This window comes from Phoca vitulina, unplaced genomic scaffold, assembly GCF_004348235.1.
Source record: "Phoca vitulina isolate PV1807 unplaced genomic scaffold, GSC_HSeal_1.0 scaffold108, whole genome shotgun sequence".
NCBI classification, from domain to species: Eukaryota; Metazoa; Chordata; class Mammalia; order Carnivora; family Phocidae; genus Phoca; species Phoca vitulina.
In genome coordinates, this window is record NW_022589811.1 from 1,171,045 (window position 1) to 1,191,277 (window position 20,233).

Sequence of the window (20,233 nt, forward strand, 5' to 3'; positions counted from 1 at the left end):
GAGCCCTGCTTCGGGCTCCCTGCTCGGCGGGGAACTTGCTTCTCCCTCTCCAGCTCCCCCTGCTTCTGCTTTGTTTCTCCATCTGTCTGTTTCTCTGTCAAATAAATAAAATCTTTTAAATAAATTTTTGCATCTCTAGTTTTGAACAGTTCTGCATCAATTACTGCAACGAGAAACTCCAGCAACTGTTAATTGAGAGAACCCTAAAAGCAGAACAGGCAGAATATGAAATGGAAGGTATAGAGGTAAAACATTTTAATATTTTCTCCTCATTTGATTTCCTACTCTAGCAAAAGTGATTTGCTTGAGCAATAATATTTCACTGGAGATTTTATCCTCATTAGTACTGGGAATTATTTTTTACTCTGAGTATTTCCTAGGAAATTACTCTGACATTCAGAAAGTTTTTTTTTTTAATGTTGGAGATAAAAATCAGATTTTGGAAAAATAACATTGGAAAATCACTTTAAAAGAGAGATTTTATGTTCATCTAAATCCTCCTTGGAGAATTCTTTTCTCTTTGTCATTTTAGTGGGAGCCAATTCAGTATTTCAACAACAAGATCATCTGTGATTTGGTGGAAGAGAGACACAAAGGAATCATTTCCATTCTGGTGAGAAAATTAATGTTGGCTTAGAGTCTTCGTACGGTGTTGCCAACACGCAGAAGAATTTCCCCCTGGGCTTCAAAGGGTTGCTTAGCCTGAGCGGAAAACCAGAAAACATAAAGGAAGGTTTTACAAAGAACGTCCGTTGATCCTGAGCTGAGGCTCCTTGGGATGCACCTGTGACTTTATCTTAAACGGTTGCACCTTCTGAGAACACCCTTGGCCACCAATCCACAATTGTTCCAATTTAGACATCACTGTTTTTAAATCTAAAGGCCAATGAAAAATTATTTCTTTGCCTTTCCATTTGCGATCGTCTCCCTTCTAACGAAAATAACAGGTCTCTTTTCTCCTCCTGCCCCCTCCTCCACCTAACTGTTGTGGGAACAAGATTCTAAAGCCCAATAGGGACATTAATGGGTGGTGACTTTAGTTACCAGGGACATGGGCACCACCTGGATTCAGATCCCAGCCCCCCCCCCAACCCATTGCTTACTAGCTGTGTAAACTTAGGTGGGTGGTTTAACCTCTCTGAGCTCCAATCTCCTTGTCTTTAAGTGGGTGCAATGATAGTACTCAGAATTATTTTTCACTCTTTCTCTGAGTATTTCCTGGGAAATACTTAAGAGGAGTTGTAAGGACGAGTTGAGATTGTATATGCACAGGGCTTAGAATTATGCTGCTGTGTGGTAAGCATTCAGACTATTCACTCAACAGATACTCATCAGTGCTTACTTGGTACCATGATTGTACCTTGTGCTTTGGGACGCAGCAGTGGACAAAACCGATCAAAACCACTACACTCATGAGGCTTTAAATTCTAGCACAGAGACTGGCAAGAAACAGGTTAATGGGCAAAATTAGTAGGTTGTACAATGAAGGAAAAAGCAGACAAGATTAGATGTGTTGGGGAGGACCATTCAATTTTAGGTAAGATGGTCTGGGAAGAGCCGTGTGGACCTCTGGAGAAGCACGTTCCAGGAAGTGCAGACTGACCTCAGCTATTCTGTGTCACTCCATGCTCATACAGATTCCTAGACTAATACTTTTAAATATTTTAGTGATAAATACTTGTTTCTATGTGGTTTTCCATAGATGGAATCAGGAAGCATAGAGATGCTACTTAAAGAGAGTTGCCTCACCAACCTGAACCCTGGTGGGTTTTTTTTTTTTTCTTGCTGTTTTAATAAAAACTGCAGGGTTGATTCATTTTTTAAGATGGTCCATTAAATGCTAACAATGTTAAGGACCCGAAATAGGAAATAGACACAGCTGGAGAAATGTGAAAAATTAGACGCAGCTTTCCTGCCATGAAGATTTTGCTCCTAGTAAAAGGGGGTATGTTTTTGGCCAGCAATGACTGGTTAAGAGAAAATGAGGTGGTATGTTTAAGTAAGCTGGTCATGGAGGCAGTGGAATGTCCTTGGGAAGACTCTGGAAATATGGCAGTCCGATGGGTGGGAGGGTTGATTTTTCAAAGAATTTCCCATCCCTCTGAGACGCTAGGCACATGTAACGGATCGCTGCCCTCCCACCCCCAATGTTCACCTGAACTTGTGTTAGATGACAAGATTTTTGTCCAGTACATTCTGCCACAGCTGATGAGGACATTTAAACTTAGAATTGATGGCATGTGATGGATGCTATAGATCGAGTCCTCTCCTTTTCTCTGGAAGGATGAAGAATGTATCCGTCCTGGTCCCGCTACAGACTTGAGTTTCCTGGAGAAGTTGGAAGAGAAAGTAGGCAAGCATGCACACTTCCAAACGTATGTATCTCACTTGACAAGCTGTTGAATGGGGAAGCTCATCGTATATCCACTTTCCTGGGTATCTGGGCAGTGGACCCCATAGTTATTCTTCATTCACTTCTTCATACATTGAAATGTGATGCACCATAATGATACACCAAGTCATATATATGCATGCCTTTTGTTAGTAGAAATCAAATTCAAATGAATTCCAGGTAGAATGTTCTAAGATTTTGTATCTTTCTTTATGATTGTTACAGTTTGGATGGGGTCACGTGCATCAAATAGTCTTTTTTAATGGTCTTTTTTGAAGTTAGGTTTAAAATATAAAATACATACAGTGATATGTGTATGTCTGAAGTATACAACCCAATGAATCTTTACATTGTATGTACCTCCCTCATCACCACCACCAGATCAAGATATAGAGCATTTATAACATCCCGGAAAATTGACTAGAAATTTAATTTAGTCTTTGAGACAAGGAAGAGAGAGTTGAATATATCATGCTCAGGAGTCCTAAAGCCCTGGTCTTAGATCCCAGCTCAGCCACTTGTAAGACATGTGACTTACTATACCAAGCAGGTAGCTACATAAATTATCTGATACACAAATTATCTAATAAATATCTGTCCGTGGCAAAGACTCAGTAAATGGTAGTGGCTTTATCAGAGCTTTTGTAGAATATTGCAAGGATAAGTAAATGAATCAGAAATGGAAAAACTAATTATGGTATGTTCACAAATGGAATAATAGATAGCCATGAGAATATACAATCTGTAACTACGTGCAGTGATGTGGGTAAGTCACAGAACATGTAAACGAGAACTCAGACACAAAAGAATATATACTGTACGATTCCATTTCTGTAAAGTATAAAACCAGATAAAAACCAACCTGTTGTGTTAGATGTCAGGTCATAACTGGAAAGGGCTCAAGGTGGTGGTGGGGGTAATTCTCAGGGGGCTGGTAATATTCTGTTTCTTGATCTGGGTGCTGGTTACGTGGATGTGATTATTGTGCCAAAATTCACTGAACCGTATACTTAGGATATCTGCGCTATCAATATATATGTATATACATTTCAAGAAAAGGCTATAAAAAATTAGGAATCACCAGAATCTGAAAAATGATCTTTTGTGAGTATTTTAGTCACTCAACATCATAAGAATGTAAGGCAGTAAAATTGTTTCTTAGTTGTCACCTAGAAAAAAATAGAAGTTATTTCATTGTATAAGAAAGTGTTTCTGTGGCTCACATATTTTTTAAATTCCTCAGTTCTTAGAAAAAGGATCTAATTTTTAAGTTTTTATTTCAATTCCAGTTAGTTAACATACAGTATAAAATTAGCTTCCGGTGTACAATATAGTGATTCAACATTTCCATACATCACCCCCGGTGCTCATCACCACACATGCCCTCCTTCATCCGCATCCCCTATTTCCCCCATTCCCCCACCCACCTCCCCCCTGGTCACCATCAGTATGTTCTCTATAGTTAAGAGTCTGTTTCTTGATCTGTCTTTCTGTCCTTTTTTTCCCCCTTTGTTCATTTGTTTCTTAAATTCTACATATGAGTGAAATTATACGGTGTCTTTCTCTGACTTCACTTAGCATTATTGTCCCTAGCTCCATCCATGTTGTTGCAAATGGCAAGATTCTATTCTTTTTTATGGCCGAGTAATATTCCATTGTATATCTATACACCGTATCTTCTTTATCCATGCATCAATCGATGGACACTTGGGCTGCTTCCATAACTTGGCTATTGTAGTTAATGTTGCTTATATAAACATCGGGGTGGGGGGGGCATGTATCCTTTTGAATTAGTGTTTTTGTTTTCTTGGGGTAAACACCTAGTGGTGCAATTTGCTGGATCGTGAGGTAGTTCTATTTTAACCTTTGGAGGAACCTGCATACTGTTTTCCAGTGCGGCTGCACCAGCTTGTATTCCCACCACCAGTGCAAGAGCCTTCCCCTTTCTGCACAGAGACGGATCTAATACTAGAGAGACCTTTGCGTGTTTGTCAAGGCTTCCCTCGCGCTCTTCGCTTCACATATCCGTGCCTTTTGTTGCTGTGACCTTGAACGGTTCCATTCGTGTCTATTTCTGTCTTGCCGCAGCCGGAAGCTGGCGGGGCCCAAGGGCCGGAAGAGGATTGGCTGGATGGAGTTCCAGCTCTGCCACTACGCCGGGGAGGTCACCTACTGCACCCAAGGCGAGTGTCGCAGCCGCACAGGTACCCGTGTGTCCACGGAAGACCTGGCTGTCCGTCCATCCCAAACGCTCGCTCGCCCTGCTTGCAGGCATGCCACCTGAAGGGCTTTATTCATGACTTACGTCCAACCACTTCATTTCACCCATTTAGTTACACAACCATCCCCACGGTGCATTTTAGAACACTTCACCCCAAAAGAGAAACCCCGCATGCATTAGCAACCACTCCGTTTGCCCCAGCCCCCTCCCCCACAGCCCTAGGCTACGAGCTCCTCTGTTTTCTGTCTCTGCAGATTTGCCCCTTCTGAGTATTTCATATAGATGGGGTCTCACAATATGTGGTCTTTTGTGTCTGGCTTCTTTCACTTAGCATCGTGTTTTTGAGGTTCTCCCATGTTAATTATTTTTATCGCTAAATCATATTCCATTCTCCGAATAGACCCCATTTTGTTTATCCTTTCATCAGTTGATGGGTGTTTGGGTTTGTTCACACTTTTGAGCTATTAGTAATAAGGCTCCTGTGAACATTTTCTTTCACAGCGTTTAAAACACATTTTCGTTGGTCACTTCTGCTTTAGGTTCTGAATTATTTTCACTTCTTTCTTTTCTTTTCTTTTTTTTTACATTTTTTTAAATTTAGTACATCATTGGTTTTGATATGATGTTCAATGATTTGTTGGTTGCATATAACACACGGTGCTTATTTTTTTTTAAAGTAGGCTCCATGCCCACCGTGGGGCTTGAACTCATGACCCTGAAATCAGGAGTCACATGCTCTACCGACTGAGCCAGCCAGGCCCCCCTAAATCATTTTCACTTCTAAGTAAGTTTATCTCGCTAAAAATCTTTAAAAATCCATACATTTTTTTCTCTTAAATTCCCAGTGGTATAAAAACAGAAAACATTTAAAAATAGGACGACTCTCTCTGTGGAGATAATCAATTGATTTTTGTTTAAAGAATAATATACGTGTAAGGCTGGAAGTTGCTTTCCATACAGAAAAGTCCAAAAAGGAAACCAAAAGCCCCCTTTACTCCTAGCTTCTCCCTGAGGTAACCACAAGAACCAACAGTTTCTTGTACTTTTTCAGGAAAATAGAAATATACATGCGGGTGCACACATACACATCCAAACAGCACACATGTGCACCCAAAACTAACACAGGCTATTATTTTGTGTTCTCTATTTTGCATCTTTTCATTTAATGACTATTAGAGATCATTTGGATTCCAGTTAACACTCAGTGAGCACTTACTGGGGGCCAGGCACTGTCCCAGTGCTTTACCTCTGTTGTTCATTTAAAGCTCACAGAACCCTTTTATTATTATTATTATCATATATTATCCATTCTTCACAGTAGCCTACAGATCCCATCACGTTTCTTTTGAGAGACTACAGGCACTCCCTCTAGGGCTGTGTCCTTTGACCCATTTGATGGACACTGCTTGTTTCCAGCTTTGTCTCTTGTAAACACTGCTGTGTTTGCATCTTTGCATATTTCACTTGGCTCATCGCAGCATGTTCTATACATAGGCTGAGTTCCCAGAACGAGAAGTGGCGCATTGCTCATTTAAAGGTTCTATCAGGGGGCGCCTGGGTGGCTCAGTCAGTTAAGCATCTGCCTTTGGCTCTGGTCATGATCCCGGGGTCCTGGGATTGAGCCCTGCATTGGGCTCCCTGCTCAGCGGAGAGCCTGCTTCTCCCTCTCCCTCTGCCTGCCGCTCTGCCTACTTCTGCTCGCTCGCTCTTTCTCTCTCTGTCAAATAAATAAATAAAAATTAAAAAAAATAAAGCTTCTATCAGAAGTTAGTTTGGACCTCTTCTAGGTGTGTACCTGAAGAGAGCAGGGACTTAAACAGATATTTGTACACCCACATTCATAGCAGCATTATTCACAGTAGCCAAAAGATGAAAACAATCCAAGGGTCCATGAATGGCTGCATGGGTCGAGCTCTACATAAACAGCCGGAACGGTATTCGGTCCTAGAAAGGAAAGGAGTTCTGATACGTCATGCCACACGGATGAAACCTTGAAAAAAACCTATGTTAATTGAAATCAGCCAGTCACAAAAGGACAAAAACTGTATGATTCTGATGACAAGGTGCCTAGAGTAGCCAAACTCATTGAGACAGAAAGTAGAAAAGTGGTTCTCAGGGGGAGGGGAAATGGGGAATTAGCGTTTAATGGGGTCAGAGTTTTCAGTTTGAGAAAATGCGTTCTGGAGACGGATGGTGGTGATGGTTGCACGAGAATGTGACTGTACTTAATGCCGCCAAACACTTAAAAATAGCTAAAATGCTGAATTTTAAGTTATTTATATTTTACCATAATAAAAATGTTAGTTTTGATAGCTCCAAATAGTCTTCTCAAAAGGTTGTATCTTAGATGTTTTTGATACATGTCTTTCTTTTTAGCAGGTTTTGATTTTTTTATTTTTTAAGTAGACTCCATGCCAGGCATAGAGCCCAACGTGGGGCTTGAACTCACAACCCTGAGATCAAGACCTGAGCTGAGATCAAGAGTCGGGCGCTTAACCAACTGAGCCACCCAGGTGCCCCTGGTGTTGATTTTGTAATGTCATTTAGTTACTAATATTATTAACTGACTAGGTTTTAAATGAGCACTTAAAAACCAAATTTTAAAATTGGAAATGGCACGTCCTCCTTTGTATGAAGATATTGTTGGGTCCCTCTAGTCCTAATGCTTCAGTTTCACTTTCCTCGGCGGTGGGGATGATTTTTCTCACCTGGCTTCCCCTGGCCACTCTTGAAATTCAATACTCCCTCCATTGTTTCGATGTCATTCCTTTTTTTTTTTTTTTTTGATTTGATTTATTCATTTATTTTAGAGATAGAGTGCAAATATGGGGAGGAGAAGAGGGAGAGGGCAAGTAGACTCCAAGCTGAGTGCAGAGCCTGACACAGGGCTCAATCCCATGACCCTGGGATCAGGACGCGAGCCAGAAGGAAGAGTTGGACGTTCAACCGACTGAGCAACCCAGGCGCCCCTCGATGTCATTCCTTTTTTGCATAGCTCTTTGCTACTGGACTAGAACATGTGTACAATACTTAACATAAAGGCTCTACATTCGTGTGATAGCTCGTGAGAGGTTAGAGGATAGTGTGTGTGTGCCATAAATTCAATTCTGAGGACCTTGTTCTCAACCAGGGATGGGATTAGTCTTCCAGGAACATCTGGCAATGTCTAGAGACAAATTTGGTTTTCCCAGCTGGGGAAGGTGCTGCTGGCATCGAGTGGGTAGAGGTCAGGGATGCTGCTAACCATCTTACAATTCACAAGACAGTCCCCACAATAAAGAATTCTCCAGCCCCAAATGTCAGTAGTGCCAAGGCTGAGAAACTCTGATCTGAGCCTAGGAGATTATTCTCAGGATTTCCCTTTGCAGTCAATTGGGATGGAATTGCATTTTTAGGCAAAACCAGTGATTCAAATAATTTTCAATGTTTTACAGGATTCTTAGAGAAAAACAATGATCTCCTCTACAGACATCTGAAAGAAGTAAGTCTGGAATTTAACTATATGTATTTCTGATGGTATCACCCGTGACACTGATTTGGGGGTAGATTTGGCCTTCTGGATTTTTCTGTTCAATGCATTATGTTAGAACTCCATCATGTCGGGCGCCTGGGTGGCTAAGTCGGTTAAGCGGCTGCCTTCGGCTCAGGTCATGATCCCAGGGTCCTGGGATCGAGTCCCACATCGGGCTCCCTGCTCAGCGGAGAGCCTGCTTCTCCCTCTCCCTCTGCCTGCCTCTCTGCCTACTTGTACTCTCTATCTCTATGTCAAATAAATAAATAAAATCTTTAAAAAAAAAAAAAAAGACCTCCATCATGTCATGCCCAGAACAGATATTCAAGATCATCTGTATGATATGCCCTTGGTTCAAGAATGTGTGTTGGCCGTGCTGTGTGCTGGGCTAGTCCTGGGCAGTCCTCATTCTCATGGGGCTTACCATGGGGGCGGGGAGTGGCCAAGAATAAATATGTACAGTTGACCCTTGAGCAACATGACCCTGCCAATCCCCTGTGCAGTCAAAAATCCACGTGTGACTTTTAACTCTCCCAAAACTTAACTATCAGTAGCCTACTGTTGACCGGAAGCCTTGCTGATACATAAACAGTCGATGAACACATATTTTGTATGTTCTGTATTATATACTATATACTGTGTTCTTACAATGAAATAAGCTAGAGAAAAGAGAATATTATTAAGAAAGTCCTAAGAAAAATACATTTACAGTCCTGTACTGTAAAAAAAAATATCTGTGTATAAGGGGATCCACATGATTCAAACCCATTTTGTTCAAGGGTCAACTGTACACGAATAAGTTACCCATTGGTGAGAAGTGCTACAAAGAAAGTAAGGAAACACGATTAAGAGGGATATTTTTAATTTAGTTTAGGAGATCAGAGAAAACACCCCTATGGAGGTGACTTTGGCTGAAACCTGAGTGAGAATGGTATTGGCTGTGGAAAGATCGGGCTGACTCCAGATTGAGGGACCAGTGTGTGCAAAGGCCCTGAGGCCCAGATGAGTTCAGTGTGTGTTCAGTGAGGGGTATAATGTTAGGAGAGGGGACTGAGCCCAGCAGGGTCAGGTCCCCAGGGAGGAGCAGAGATTTTTATTCTGGTGCAGTGGGAATATACCGGGGTAGCATGAACAGAGGATGAGAAAACTGAGACCGAGAAGTCTCGACTTGCTCAAGGTCACATCATGAAGCAGAGCTGGAGCTGAGATTAGCCCCTGACGCTGCCGCTGCAAGTCCCAGTCTCCTTCCATATTCCTCACTGATCAGAAAAACCTTGGGTGTTTTGAAGCCTTACTTTGTATTGAAACAGTTACCTGTTTTATAAAAATTGGGTTTTATTTAATTAGCTTGGTCTACAAAAAGCTTAAATGTAGGGAGACCTTTTCAGAGTGAACACACAGACTGTTCATTTCAGGAGTACCTTCTGGCCTTTCCCCATCTTTCTCTGCCCAATCTCTGGGCTTCAGGATAGAGAGCTATTCCTAACTTTGGATCTCTGCTCTAGGCTGAGTGTTGGCCCCACCTCTTCCCAACGGGGGGTTCTTGAGCAGATTTCCCCATTGGTGGGGTGGGTCTGGTGGTGCCTCCCTCCCAGAGTTGTGAATGACACAGGAGTGGAAGGGCCCGGCTGACCCAGGGAATGCAGTGCCAGGCTCTAGGCTTTGCCTCTGCACACCACGCCCATGCCCTTCACAAACCCACCCACGGAGGGTGCTCCCCGTGGAAAACTCTCAGAGTCTGTCACTTCACCAGCCAGGGTTGACGCTCCTCGCCCTTTCTTTTGACTTCAAGATGGGTCGTTTCTTTTTTTTTTTTTTTAAGATTTTATTTATTCATTTGAGACACAGAGATACAGAGACAGAGAGAGAGCATGAGCAGGGAGAGAGGCAGAGGGAGAGGGAGAAGCAGGCTCCTCGCTGAGCCAGGAGCCCGATGTGGGGCTCGATCCCAGGACTCTGGGATCATGACCGGAGCCAAAGGCAGACGCTTAACTGACTGAGCCACCTAGGCGCCCCAAGATGGGTCGCTTCTAATGTGTTCACTCCTGTCCACAAATTGCCCTTTCATGCCATCGTTAAGTGCAGAATTAGAGTGGAATAAACGTATTTTTTTTTTATAGGTTAACTGGAGAGGCAGGGTTTTTTTTTAAGATTTTATTTATTTATTTGAGAGAGAGCAAGAGCGAGAGCACAAGCAGGTGGAGAAGCAGAGGGAGAGGGAGAAGCAGGCTCCCCAGTGAGCAGGGAGCCCGACGCGGGGCTCAATCCCAGGACCCTGAGATCATGACCTAAGCCTGAGCCGAAGGCAGACGCTTAACCGACCGAGCCACCCAGGTGCCCCTAAACAAATTTTTTTTTTTAATTTAAAGAAACGTTGAATTGTGGTAAAATGCATGTACCATAAAATTTACCATCTCAACTGTTTTTAAATGTGCATTTCAGTAGCGTTAAGCACCGTCCCATCATTGCGCAACCAATCTCCAGGATCCTTTTCGTCTTGGAAAACTGAAACTCTGCCCCCGTTTAAAACACTAACTCCCCGTTCCTCCTCCCTCAGCCCCTGCAGCCACCACCTTACTTCCCGTCTCTCTGAATTTGATTCCTCTAGGAACCTCATGTAAGTGGGGTCATGCAGTGTTTGTCCTTCTGTGTCTCATTTCTGTCCCTTAGCATAAGGTCCTCAGTTTCATCCATGTCCCCACACGTGTCACAATTTTCTTCCTTCTTAAAGGTCAAATGATATTTCGTTGTGTGGATATAAAGAAAAGAATTTTAGTGTCGAATTAATTGTTTTTTAATTAAAGATTTTTGGGGCACCTGGGTGGCTCAGTCAGTTGAGTGTCCTCCTCTTGATTTCGGCTCAGGTCATGATCTCAGGGTCATGAGATTGAACCCTGAGTTGGGCTCCAGGCTGAGCGTGGAGATTCTCTCTCTTCCTCTCCCTTTACCCCCCCCCCTCTCAAATCTTTTAAAAATATAAATAAAAGATTTTTGGTAATGCAGATTATTTTGAGAATGTGTGCACAGGAGGGAAAAATCAAACTGCCCTAAAGCTGGTGTCCTTGACCCCATGTCACCAACACTCTCTCTCTCCTGAGAGCCAGCTGTTCCAGGCATTTGATTGTGTATCTTTCCAGGGATGGTACAGAACAAGAGGTGTGCGTATCTCCCTCTTTTTCCTTTCTCTTCATACAATAATCACACACTGTACATGTGGTCCTCATCTTATTTTGTTCTTTTTTTTTTTTTTTTTTTTTTTTTTTACTTAACACCGTATCTTGGAGATCATTCTTCAAGAGCTGGTTCTTTCTCTAGCAGCTGGACTAGGAACAGAGATGGCTTCACTGTGTCAGAGGAAAAACAATCTGACGGCCTCACCTTATAGACGGAGCAGTGGATCTAGTATTTAAACATTTCCTTCCATGTTTGTCTTTTTTCCCATCTTGTTCAAGTGCTCCCAAAGCAAATGGCTCTGGGCTGTTGTGGGCACTTAATGCAGGTTTCCTGAAGACCGCTTAGGGATTTCGGAAGCAGTGAATGCGGAGCTCATTTCCTTTACTTGCAGGTGCTGTGCAGGTCCAAAAACCGCATCCTGAAGGAATGCTTCCTGGTGGCCGAGTTAGAAAACCGGAGAAGGCCACCAACGGTGAGTGGGGGGGAAATGCCCATGCGGAATTGGAAAGGTGGTAAAAATCAGCCAGAGGGTGCAATGATTCTCAGTTACCTGTACATTTTAAACTGTCCTTCCTTTTTCTGAAAGCATCACTCTCTAACACATACTACTAAATATATATTTTCCGAGTGTAGCAACCATTGTGTTTATTTGCAGACACTGTGTGTCAGGCACTGTGTGGGGGGCACGAGATTTAGCAATGACAGAATGGATGAGGTCCCTGTTCTCATGGGGCGTATAATCTAGTGGGAGAGAGTATAGGAAAACACCGTCAAAGAAAGAAGGAACTTAGCACAAATGTCAAAAAGGAAGCTTGGTAACAAGGAAATGGGAGGCCGATGGGGGTAATGGTCTTAATGGCAATACTGACTCCCACGAGGTGCTCACCACGTATTTGCTGAGTAAGGAAAGCACCCTGGACAGGTGCTTGTCCAACCTCTGCTTGACCAGCCTGAGCTTGCACTTATCAGGCCAGAACACCCAAAACCTTCTCTTAGTGGGCAAGATGGTAACGGGTAAGGCAGTATGTCGGGGGCTGGGATCTAAAGAGCTGGAGTCTTGTGCCCTAGCCAATTTTCTCTGTATTTACTGGGAGAAGCAATATCTACCTAGCTCATTCTCTCTCTCTGAAGGTGGGGACTCAGTTCAAAAACAGCCTGAGCAGCCTTCTGGAAATCCTCATCTCTAAGGAACCTTCGTACATCCGTTGCATCAAGCCCAATGAGAGGAAAGAACCCAGTGAGTCGTGAATCATTCTGAACACTGAGCTCAGGGAAATGAGGCTGGGAGGAAAGCCCAGATGGCAGTGGGTTAAAATCCTTAAAAAAAACAAAAAACAAAAAACAAAAAACCCACAGCCTTGCTCCATGTCCTTTGTACATGAATTCTTTTCATTTTTAAATAATAGAAGGCAAATGAATAGGGAGAGTTTTTCTGATGGTTCTGAGTGAGCATTGCTCAGAGCCTGGCCAGTTTCAGGAGCAACACAGCTGAGTCAGACAGATGTCAGAGGTGAGGGGAGCAGTGTTGTTTCTCTCCAGCCGGGGAACGGTCTTCCAAGATGGTCTATGACTTGGGCACCTTCCAAGCTCATGCTGTGGTCAGTGACACTGTTGTACGGGAGGCAGGCAGGAAGAGCAAATGAGTGAAGCAGACTGGATGTAAAGCAATAGGGAGTGGAGGGGACTGTGGCAAACTGCAAAGGGCACATGCTGTCCAAAGGGGCAGCCCTCTTCCCTTCCAACCAGTTGTGGCCATGTGGAACTCTAGCCCAGAATGGCCAGATATCATGGTTTTTTAAAGAGAACCAGAAATCCAGATTTTCCTGTAAAATTCCCCCCCATTAAAACACACACACACACACACACACACACACACACACACACACACAATTAGGACCTGACAAAATTTGTCCGTGGCCAGATCCAGCCCACGGATGGTCAGCTTGCAGCCTGTGGTCTGTCTTGGTTGAAACAGAGCCATGGGGTCCTTTACTGTCACTCTCCCTTCTGTGTTTCTAAAGACAAGTTTGACGACTTGCTCATAAGGCATCAGATCAAGTACCTGGGACTGATGGAGCACCTTCGGGTGAGACGGGCGGGCTTTGCATACCGGCGGAAATACGAGCATTTCTTGCAAAGGTAACGTTTGTTTTGTTGATCCTAAGCCGGTCCAGTCAAAAACCTACTGTGTGGGGAGTCTCTGGGTGTGGCCATGAATCAAAGGCCCTCCCCCAGGGAACTCCGTTGGGTTCTTCTGTAACTGTGATGAACACTAGCATTTTGGAGAATAAGAAGCTGACTCAGTTTACCTCCTTCCCTTCATCCCCCAAGCCTGTATCTTCTTGGAGTCCAGGAAGTGCAAGGCTGATGCATAGGCCAGTCATGAGGGGGCAGATGCGGGCAGCACACCGCTTGAGTCTGTACATAGTTGCAGAGGACCCTCTTCATGGTGATTGTGGGTGCTGGATTAGTGCCAGCAGTCTGGGAGCGATCCTCTCAGCCTCATGGGCTATCCGGAGAAGCAAGTGTAGTGGTGGGAACATGGGCGTTGAAGCCACACAAACCTGGGTGGGAATCCCCATCTGGTCTCTTCTAGCCATGACCTATTTCCTTATGGGTAACGTAGAGATTAAATTGTCTGCTCTTGGGGAGCTCATCGGGATTTAATGATATAACCCACCGCCACCCAAATTGCTTGTTCACTAATACTTCATTGGTGATGGGCTGTATGTGAATTGTGCAAAAAAAAATCAACACATTCTCGCACCCCCAAGGGAAGAATAATGATTATTTTTGAAGGTCGACATGGTTGAATGTTGGCAATTTCATATTTCAACCTGATTACTAGGCTTCTTTGGAACTACAGCTTTATAAAAGTCATGTACATGAGCTTACATTTTTCATCTAATTTCTTGTATTTTGCAATTTATGTCAAGATTCTGCCTTTTGAAACTTGAGCATTTCCTAGCAGCTCTTATTTTTGGCCCCTGATTTAGTGATCTCAGATCCTTCTTTACAAGGATCATGCTGGTTTTTCTCCCATGAGTCTCATGTCTTGGTTAAGTGCTATCTGCTTATATTCATTTATTAAGTAATCTATTTCCTCACTGTTATTTTTATTTAGCTTCTAGTTAGTTAACATATAGTGCAATATTGGTTTCTGGAGTAGAATTCAGTGATTCATCACTTATGTACAACACCCAGTGCTCATCACAACAAGTGCCCTCCTTAATCCCCATCCCCCATCTAGCCCATCCCCCACCCACATCCCTCCATCAACCCTCAGTTCTCTGTCGTCAAGAATCTCTTATGGCTTGTTTCCCTCTCTCCTTTTTTTCTTCTCCCCCTTCCCATATGTTCATCTGTTTTCTTTCTTAAATTACACATGTGAGGGGTGCCTGGGTGGCTCAGCCGTTTAAGCGTCTGCCTTTGGCTCAGTTCATGGTCCCAGGGTCCTGGGATCGAGCCCTGCATCAGGCTCCCTGCTCGGCGGGAAGCCTGCTTCTCCCTCTCACACTCTCCCTGCTTGTGTTCCCTCTCTCACTGTGTCTCTCTCTGTCAAATAAAATCTTAAAAAAAAAATAACACGTGAGTGAGATCATATGGTGTTTGTCTTTCTCCGACTGACTTATTTTGCTTAGCATAATACACTCTAGTTGAAGAGCAGAGTTGCGCAGCGGAAGCGTGCTGGGCCCATACACTCTAGTTCTATCCACGTCCTTGCAAAGGGCACGATTTCATTCTTTTTGTTGGCTGCGTAGTATTCCATTGTATGTATATACCACATCTTTATCCATTCATCTGTTGATGGACATTTGGGCTCTTCCCATAGTTTGGCTATTGTTGATAATGCTGCTATAAACATCGGGGTGCATGTGACCCTTCAAATCTGTATTTTTATCTCCTTTGGGTAAATACCCAGCAGTGTGATTGCTGGATCATAAGGTAGTTCTATTTTTAGCTTTTTGAGGAACCTCCATACTGTTCTCCAGCCTCACTGTTATGTTAATGATTTATATACCTGCTGATACCCTTTAGCTATAACCCCCTTATCTCCTTACCACCCCAGCCCCAACCCTAAGCAACCACTAACATACTTCCTGTTCCTAGAATAGATTTTCCCTATTCTGAAAATTTCATATGCATGGAATCATACAGTACGTAGCCTTTTGTGACTGGTTTCTGTCACTTTGCAGTGTTTCCAAGGTTCATCTCTGTGGTAGCATATGTCAGTATTGCATTCCATTTTAGGGCCGAATCATACTCCGTTGTGTGGATAGACCACATTTTATATATCAGTTGATGGGCATTGGGGTTGTTTCCCCTCGGGGCTATTATGAATAATGCTGCTAGGAACATACATGTACAGGTATTTATGTGGACATGTGTTTTTATGTCGGGGGAAGGCGTATACCCAGGAGTAGATTACTAGGTCATATGATAAGTCAGTGTTTAATTGGTTGAGGAACTACCAGCCTATTTGCCTTTTTTTTTTTTTAACGTACCTCCCTTGCACCCCGTTTTTGCTTGTCAGCTATTAGTTGTTCATTTTTTCCCCACATATTCATTTCTTCTGAATCTGACTTCCGGTGGAGATGGCCAGAATCAGTAGCCGCTGCCCACCCCACCCCACCCCCAGCACATGCGCAGGGCATGTTCCCGTTTTTCTGCAGTTTTTGCACTTCATACGTCTTTTTTCTACTTTGTCGTCATCTGAGGCTCATTGACTCTGTTGGTAAATACTAGCAAGGTGGGAACTGGGCAGACTGCAGGACCAGCTAGGAGGGCCGGCATGGCCGCAGGTCATGGAGGGGCTGGAGATGCTCGGGGCTGTGCACCCTGCCTGGCACTGCTTCCCTTGATCAGGAAGCAACTGCATCTCAGAGCTGAAATGTCCCTGTCCCTCTACCTGTGGGTGTTGAAGACATCTCCCCATTCCCCGCCTTGTCTGTCTGCCCCATGTCTGGACAGCTTTGATGGCGTGTGCTAGTGATGAGCGTGGACTGGCCAGGTGGGAGCAGGGCCTGAGGCCGTACTGTGGTCCCTGGGGTAGGCATGCACCTGCGCCTTGGTGTGTGTGCCCGGACCGAGAGAGGTCATCGTGGAAGAACATGGGACGCTTAATGTCTGTCTTCATTCGGGCTGCTGTAAAAAAGTACCATAGCCTGGGTGGCTTATAAACAACAGAGGAGTAGGGCGCCTGGGTGGCTCAGTTGGTTAAGCGACTGCCTTCAGCTCAGGTCATGATCCCAGGGTCCTGGGATCGAGTCCCACATCAGGCTCCCCCTGCTCTGCGGGGAGTCTGCTTCTCCCTCTGCCTCTGCCTGCCACTCCCCTGCTTGTGCTCTCTCTCTCTCTCTGTCAAATAAATAAAATCTTAAAAAAAAACAAAAAACAAAAAACAACAACAGAGGAGTACTTCTCACGGTTTTGGAGGCTGGAAATCCGAGATCAAGATACCAGCATGATCGTGTCCTGGGGAGAACCCCCTCTGGGTTGCATGCAGACTGCCCTTCTCTTGGGTAGGTGGAAAGAGGGCGAGGGAGCTCTCTGGGATCTCTCTTATATAAGAGCACTGACCCCATTCATGGGAGCTCCAGCCTCACGACCTCATCACCTCCCAAAAGGCCCTCACCCCCTAATACCATCACGTGGTGGGTTAGGAGTTCAGCCTGTGAGTTTAGGATGAGGGGACGACACAGACATTCATTCCATGACAATGCCCTTAGTGGACTTCTTCGTAAAGTATAGTTCCAGGAAAATAAACATGTTTTTAACAGTTTAAAATTTTAAAATAGAACAAACCACATCACAGTATTAAGGGTAAGAAGCACAGTAGGAACACCATAGCTAACATTTTTGGAAGTCTTGGACTGTGCCCAGTACTCTCCATGGATTATCTCACTTCGACCTCGTGACGGCCCCACGAGGAAGGTCTTGTTACTTGCTCACGTTGCAGAGGTGAGGAGGCGAAGTGACTTGTCCAGCTCCTGAGCTGGACTTGACCCCAGGCAGTGTGGACCCGATCCAATGGCCCCAGGTGTATAGCTTCTAGCCTTTAGGACATAGGCACTTTGAATTCTGCATTCTCTTATTTCATTATGTTACAGACCATATGGGTTTTTTTTATGGTGACTACATCCTAGAAATACATGCTGAAATCAGGATCTTAAGTCATCACTGGATCCAAGTCCCTCATTACTTACCAGGCATGGCACCTTTTCTTCCTGTGCTGACCCATGTTTATTTTAGCCATTCATTCATCAGCAGACGGACATTTGGGTTGTTTCTACCTTTTGTCTGTGATGAATAATGACACTGTGACGCTGCAAGCGTTCATGTATGAGCTTGTGTTTGGACGTCTGGTTTCATGTCTCTGCGTATATACTTAGGAGTGGAATGGAGTTTCTTGGGTGGAGAGTCTGATGATGTCATTGTTCCATGAAGACAGGCCAGACCCACCCTACTGAAATGGTTTCTCCCTTTTATCTTTCTTGCCAAGTGTATATTGTTGCACTCAAGGAAGTTGGTGTGACGAGTCCGCTAGATTGTGCTGAGTGACTGGCATGTCAGTGCTGAGCAAAGCTGACCTCTGGCGGGGGGGGGGGGGGGCGAGTGTCGGGTCCGATGGCTTTCTAGAGGGCCTCTCCTCTCTGCAGGTACAAGTCCCTGTGCCCAGACACCTGGCCACACTGGCATGGGCCCCCAGCAGAGGGCGTGGAACGGCTAATCCAGTACATCGGCTACGCACCGGAAGAGTACAAGTTAGGGAGGTAAGCGGCCAGGAAATCCCCGTTCAAAAGTTCTGTAGAGGAAAAACTCCTGTGTGTGCCTGCTCTCAGTACTTTGCTCACACCCAGAACATTCCACAATACTTCTGAGAGTAGCTGGGTGTCCTACACTTCAATTCTGACACTTTCCACCCCTGGAAGTGTCAGATGCGCAAGATAAGGACTCAGTCCCACAGGACTGTCTATCTCCCGCTTCAGATGCCAATTGCAAGTCCCCACTGTCACCTGGGCTTCTGACGGCTGACTGGATATCTATTGGAGGTTCCCAGGACCCCCTCTTTGGGTTTGACGGATTTGCTAGAGAGACTCACAGAACTCAGAAAACATTTTACTTACTGGATCACCAGCTTATTACACAAGGATAGAACTCAGGAACAGCCAGATGGAAGAGATGCCTAGGGCGGGGTATAGGGAAAAAGCACAGAGCTTCCATGGTCTCTCCAGGTGCACCCAGAACATCAAACCGTGTCCTTTTGGGGGTTTTATGGGAGCTTCATTACACGGCATGGTTGATAAAACCATTGGCCGTTTGGTCATCACTTCAACCCCCAGCCCCTCTCCCCTACCTGGAGGTGGGGCTGAAAGTTCTGAGCCTCTCATTTCAAGATTGGTTCCCCTGACAACCAGCCCCCATCCTTAGGTTATCCAGGGGACTTGGTGGACATCACCTCCTTTGCATAAACTCAGGTGTGGTGTGGTCGAAAGGGATCTATTATAAGTAGCAAGACACCCATTTCACTTGCATCACTTTGAAACTATCTCAGGAACAAAGTCCAAATATTATAACAAAAGGTGCCCCTAGTGCTCTAATTATAAGGGTTTGGGGAGCTATGGCTCTAGAATGGGACAAAGACAAAATATGTATTTCTTATTATGAATCACAGCATCACAAGCTCCAGGTGGTTGGAAGGATGTTGGAGGAGATGAAGTTAGGAAGGAGCCCTGTTTTCTGAAGCTGACCCAGGGCTGGGTTGCACCTCTTTGCCTGCAAAATGAGTTTGCCTGGTCTTCTTATTGTTCAAATGCACGCAGGACCTCTCAGAGGGGGTATTAGGACTTAAAGTGTTGTGAAAGTTCCTGTGGCATCCCGGAAGGTGGTGTTCCAGAACTGTGAGCACATTACTATAGCTGTAGCTGTCTAGGAGCAGGAGAACTTTAGTACATGTTGATAGCGTTGAGGCAAACTCTGTGGGGTGAACCGGGAAGATTTTAGTCTGTCCTGTTAGTCATTTCGGTCAGGGTTGATGCGGTCGTAAGGAACAGTGCCCAAGGATGTAGAGGGGGCATTCCCAGGCTGCAGGAAATTTCTGCCTTCGAATCCATCAATGGAATTTGCCTGCCAACCCCTAACTCCCACTTGTATATAGCCCTCTGTGGCCACCCTGGTCCTTTTCCATCCTTACACTTCTGTCCTGGGCCCTGCTTCAAGAATTAATTACATTTGCAAGCCAGATCCCTGAGGGGATCCTGAGGGAGGCCAACCACGGAGGTCATAGGTGGTCATAGGTGGTATCTGTCCCGATTCCGTAATCTGGGATGGGGATGTGGGATCACGCAGCATGGGGCACTGCTGCCCCCTGGTGGCTTCCCTGGGAAGTTTCCCTCACAGGGTGGGTAGGCCAGGCAGGAAGTGATGGACATCGATAATTATTTTTCTTAAGATTTTATTTATTTATTTGATAGAGACACAGCAAGAGAGGGAACACAAGCAGGGGGAGTGGGAGAGGGAGAAGCAGGCTTCCCACAGAGCAGGGAGCCCGATGTGGAGCTCCATCCCAGGACCTTGGGATCATGACCTGAGCCGAAGGCAGACGCTTAACGACTGAGCCACGCAGGCGCCCGAGGATATTGATAATTGATCTTTGCTGGTCGATGGGATCTTCTTTATAATTAGACTCCTATTCCTTGTCATCAATTTTCAAAGCCCAGGGAAGTAACGTCAGGTTAAATCGGTGTCCTAGTTTCTTGAGGCTGGTTAACAAAGGACCACAGACTGGCTGGCTTATAACAACAGGAAAGTACTCTCTCACGGTTAGTTCTCAAGGTTTGAAGTCCACAATCAAGGTGTCGGCGGGCTCTGCGGGAGGATCCTTCCTTGCCTTTTCCAGCTTTTGCTGACTCCTGACATTCCTTGGCTTGTGGCC

At 44.8% G+C, this 20,233-nt stretch overlaps 1 protein-coding gene across 1 annotated transcript in view; it reads left to right on the forward strand.

The window, feature by feature from the left end:
• The window catches only part of MYO1H (myosin IH), a 44,654-nt gene that overhangs the window by 14,305 nt on the left and 10,116 nt on the right, over nt 1–20,233 (forward strand). The window contains exons 11-19 of the mRNA XM_032398014.1: nt 140–245; nt 533–613; nt 2,284–2,375; nt 4,481–4,575; nt 8,048–8,094; nt 11,690–11,770; nt 12,430–12,535; nt 13,320–13,437; nt 17,958–18,071. Coding sequence (XP_032253905.1) covers nt 140–245; nt 533–613; nt 2,284–2,375; nt 4,481–4,575; nt 8,048–8,094; nt 11,690–11,770; nt 12,430–12,535; nt 13,320–13,437; nt 17,958–18,071 — 840 coding nt within the window. The remainder of the gene's footprint in view (nt 1–139; nt 246–532; nt 614–2,283; nt 2,376–4,480; nt 4,576–8,047; nt 8,095–11,689; nt 11,771–12,429; nt 12,536–13,319; nt 13,438–17,957; nt 18,072–20,233) is intronic.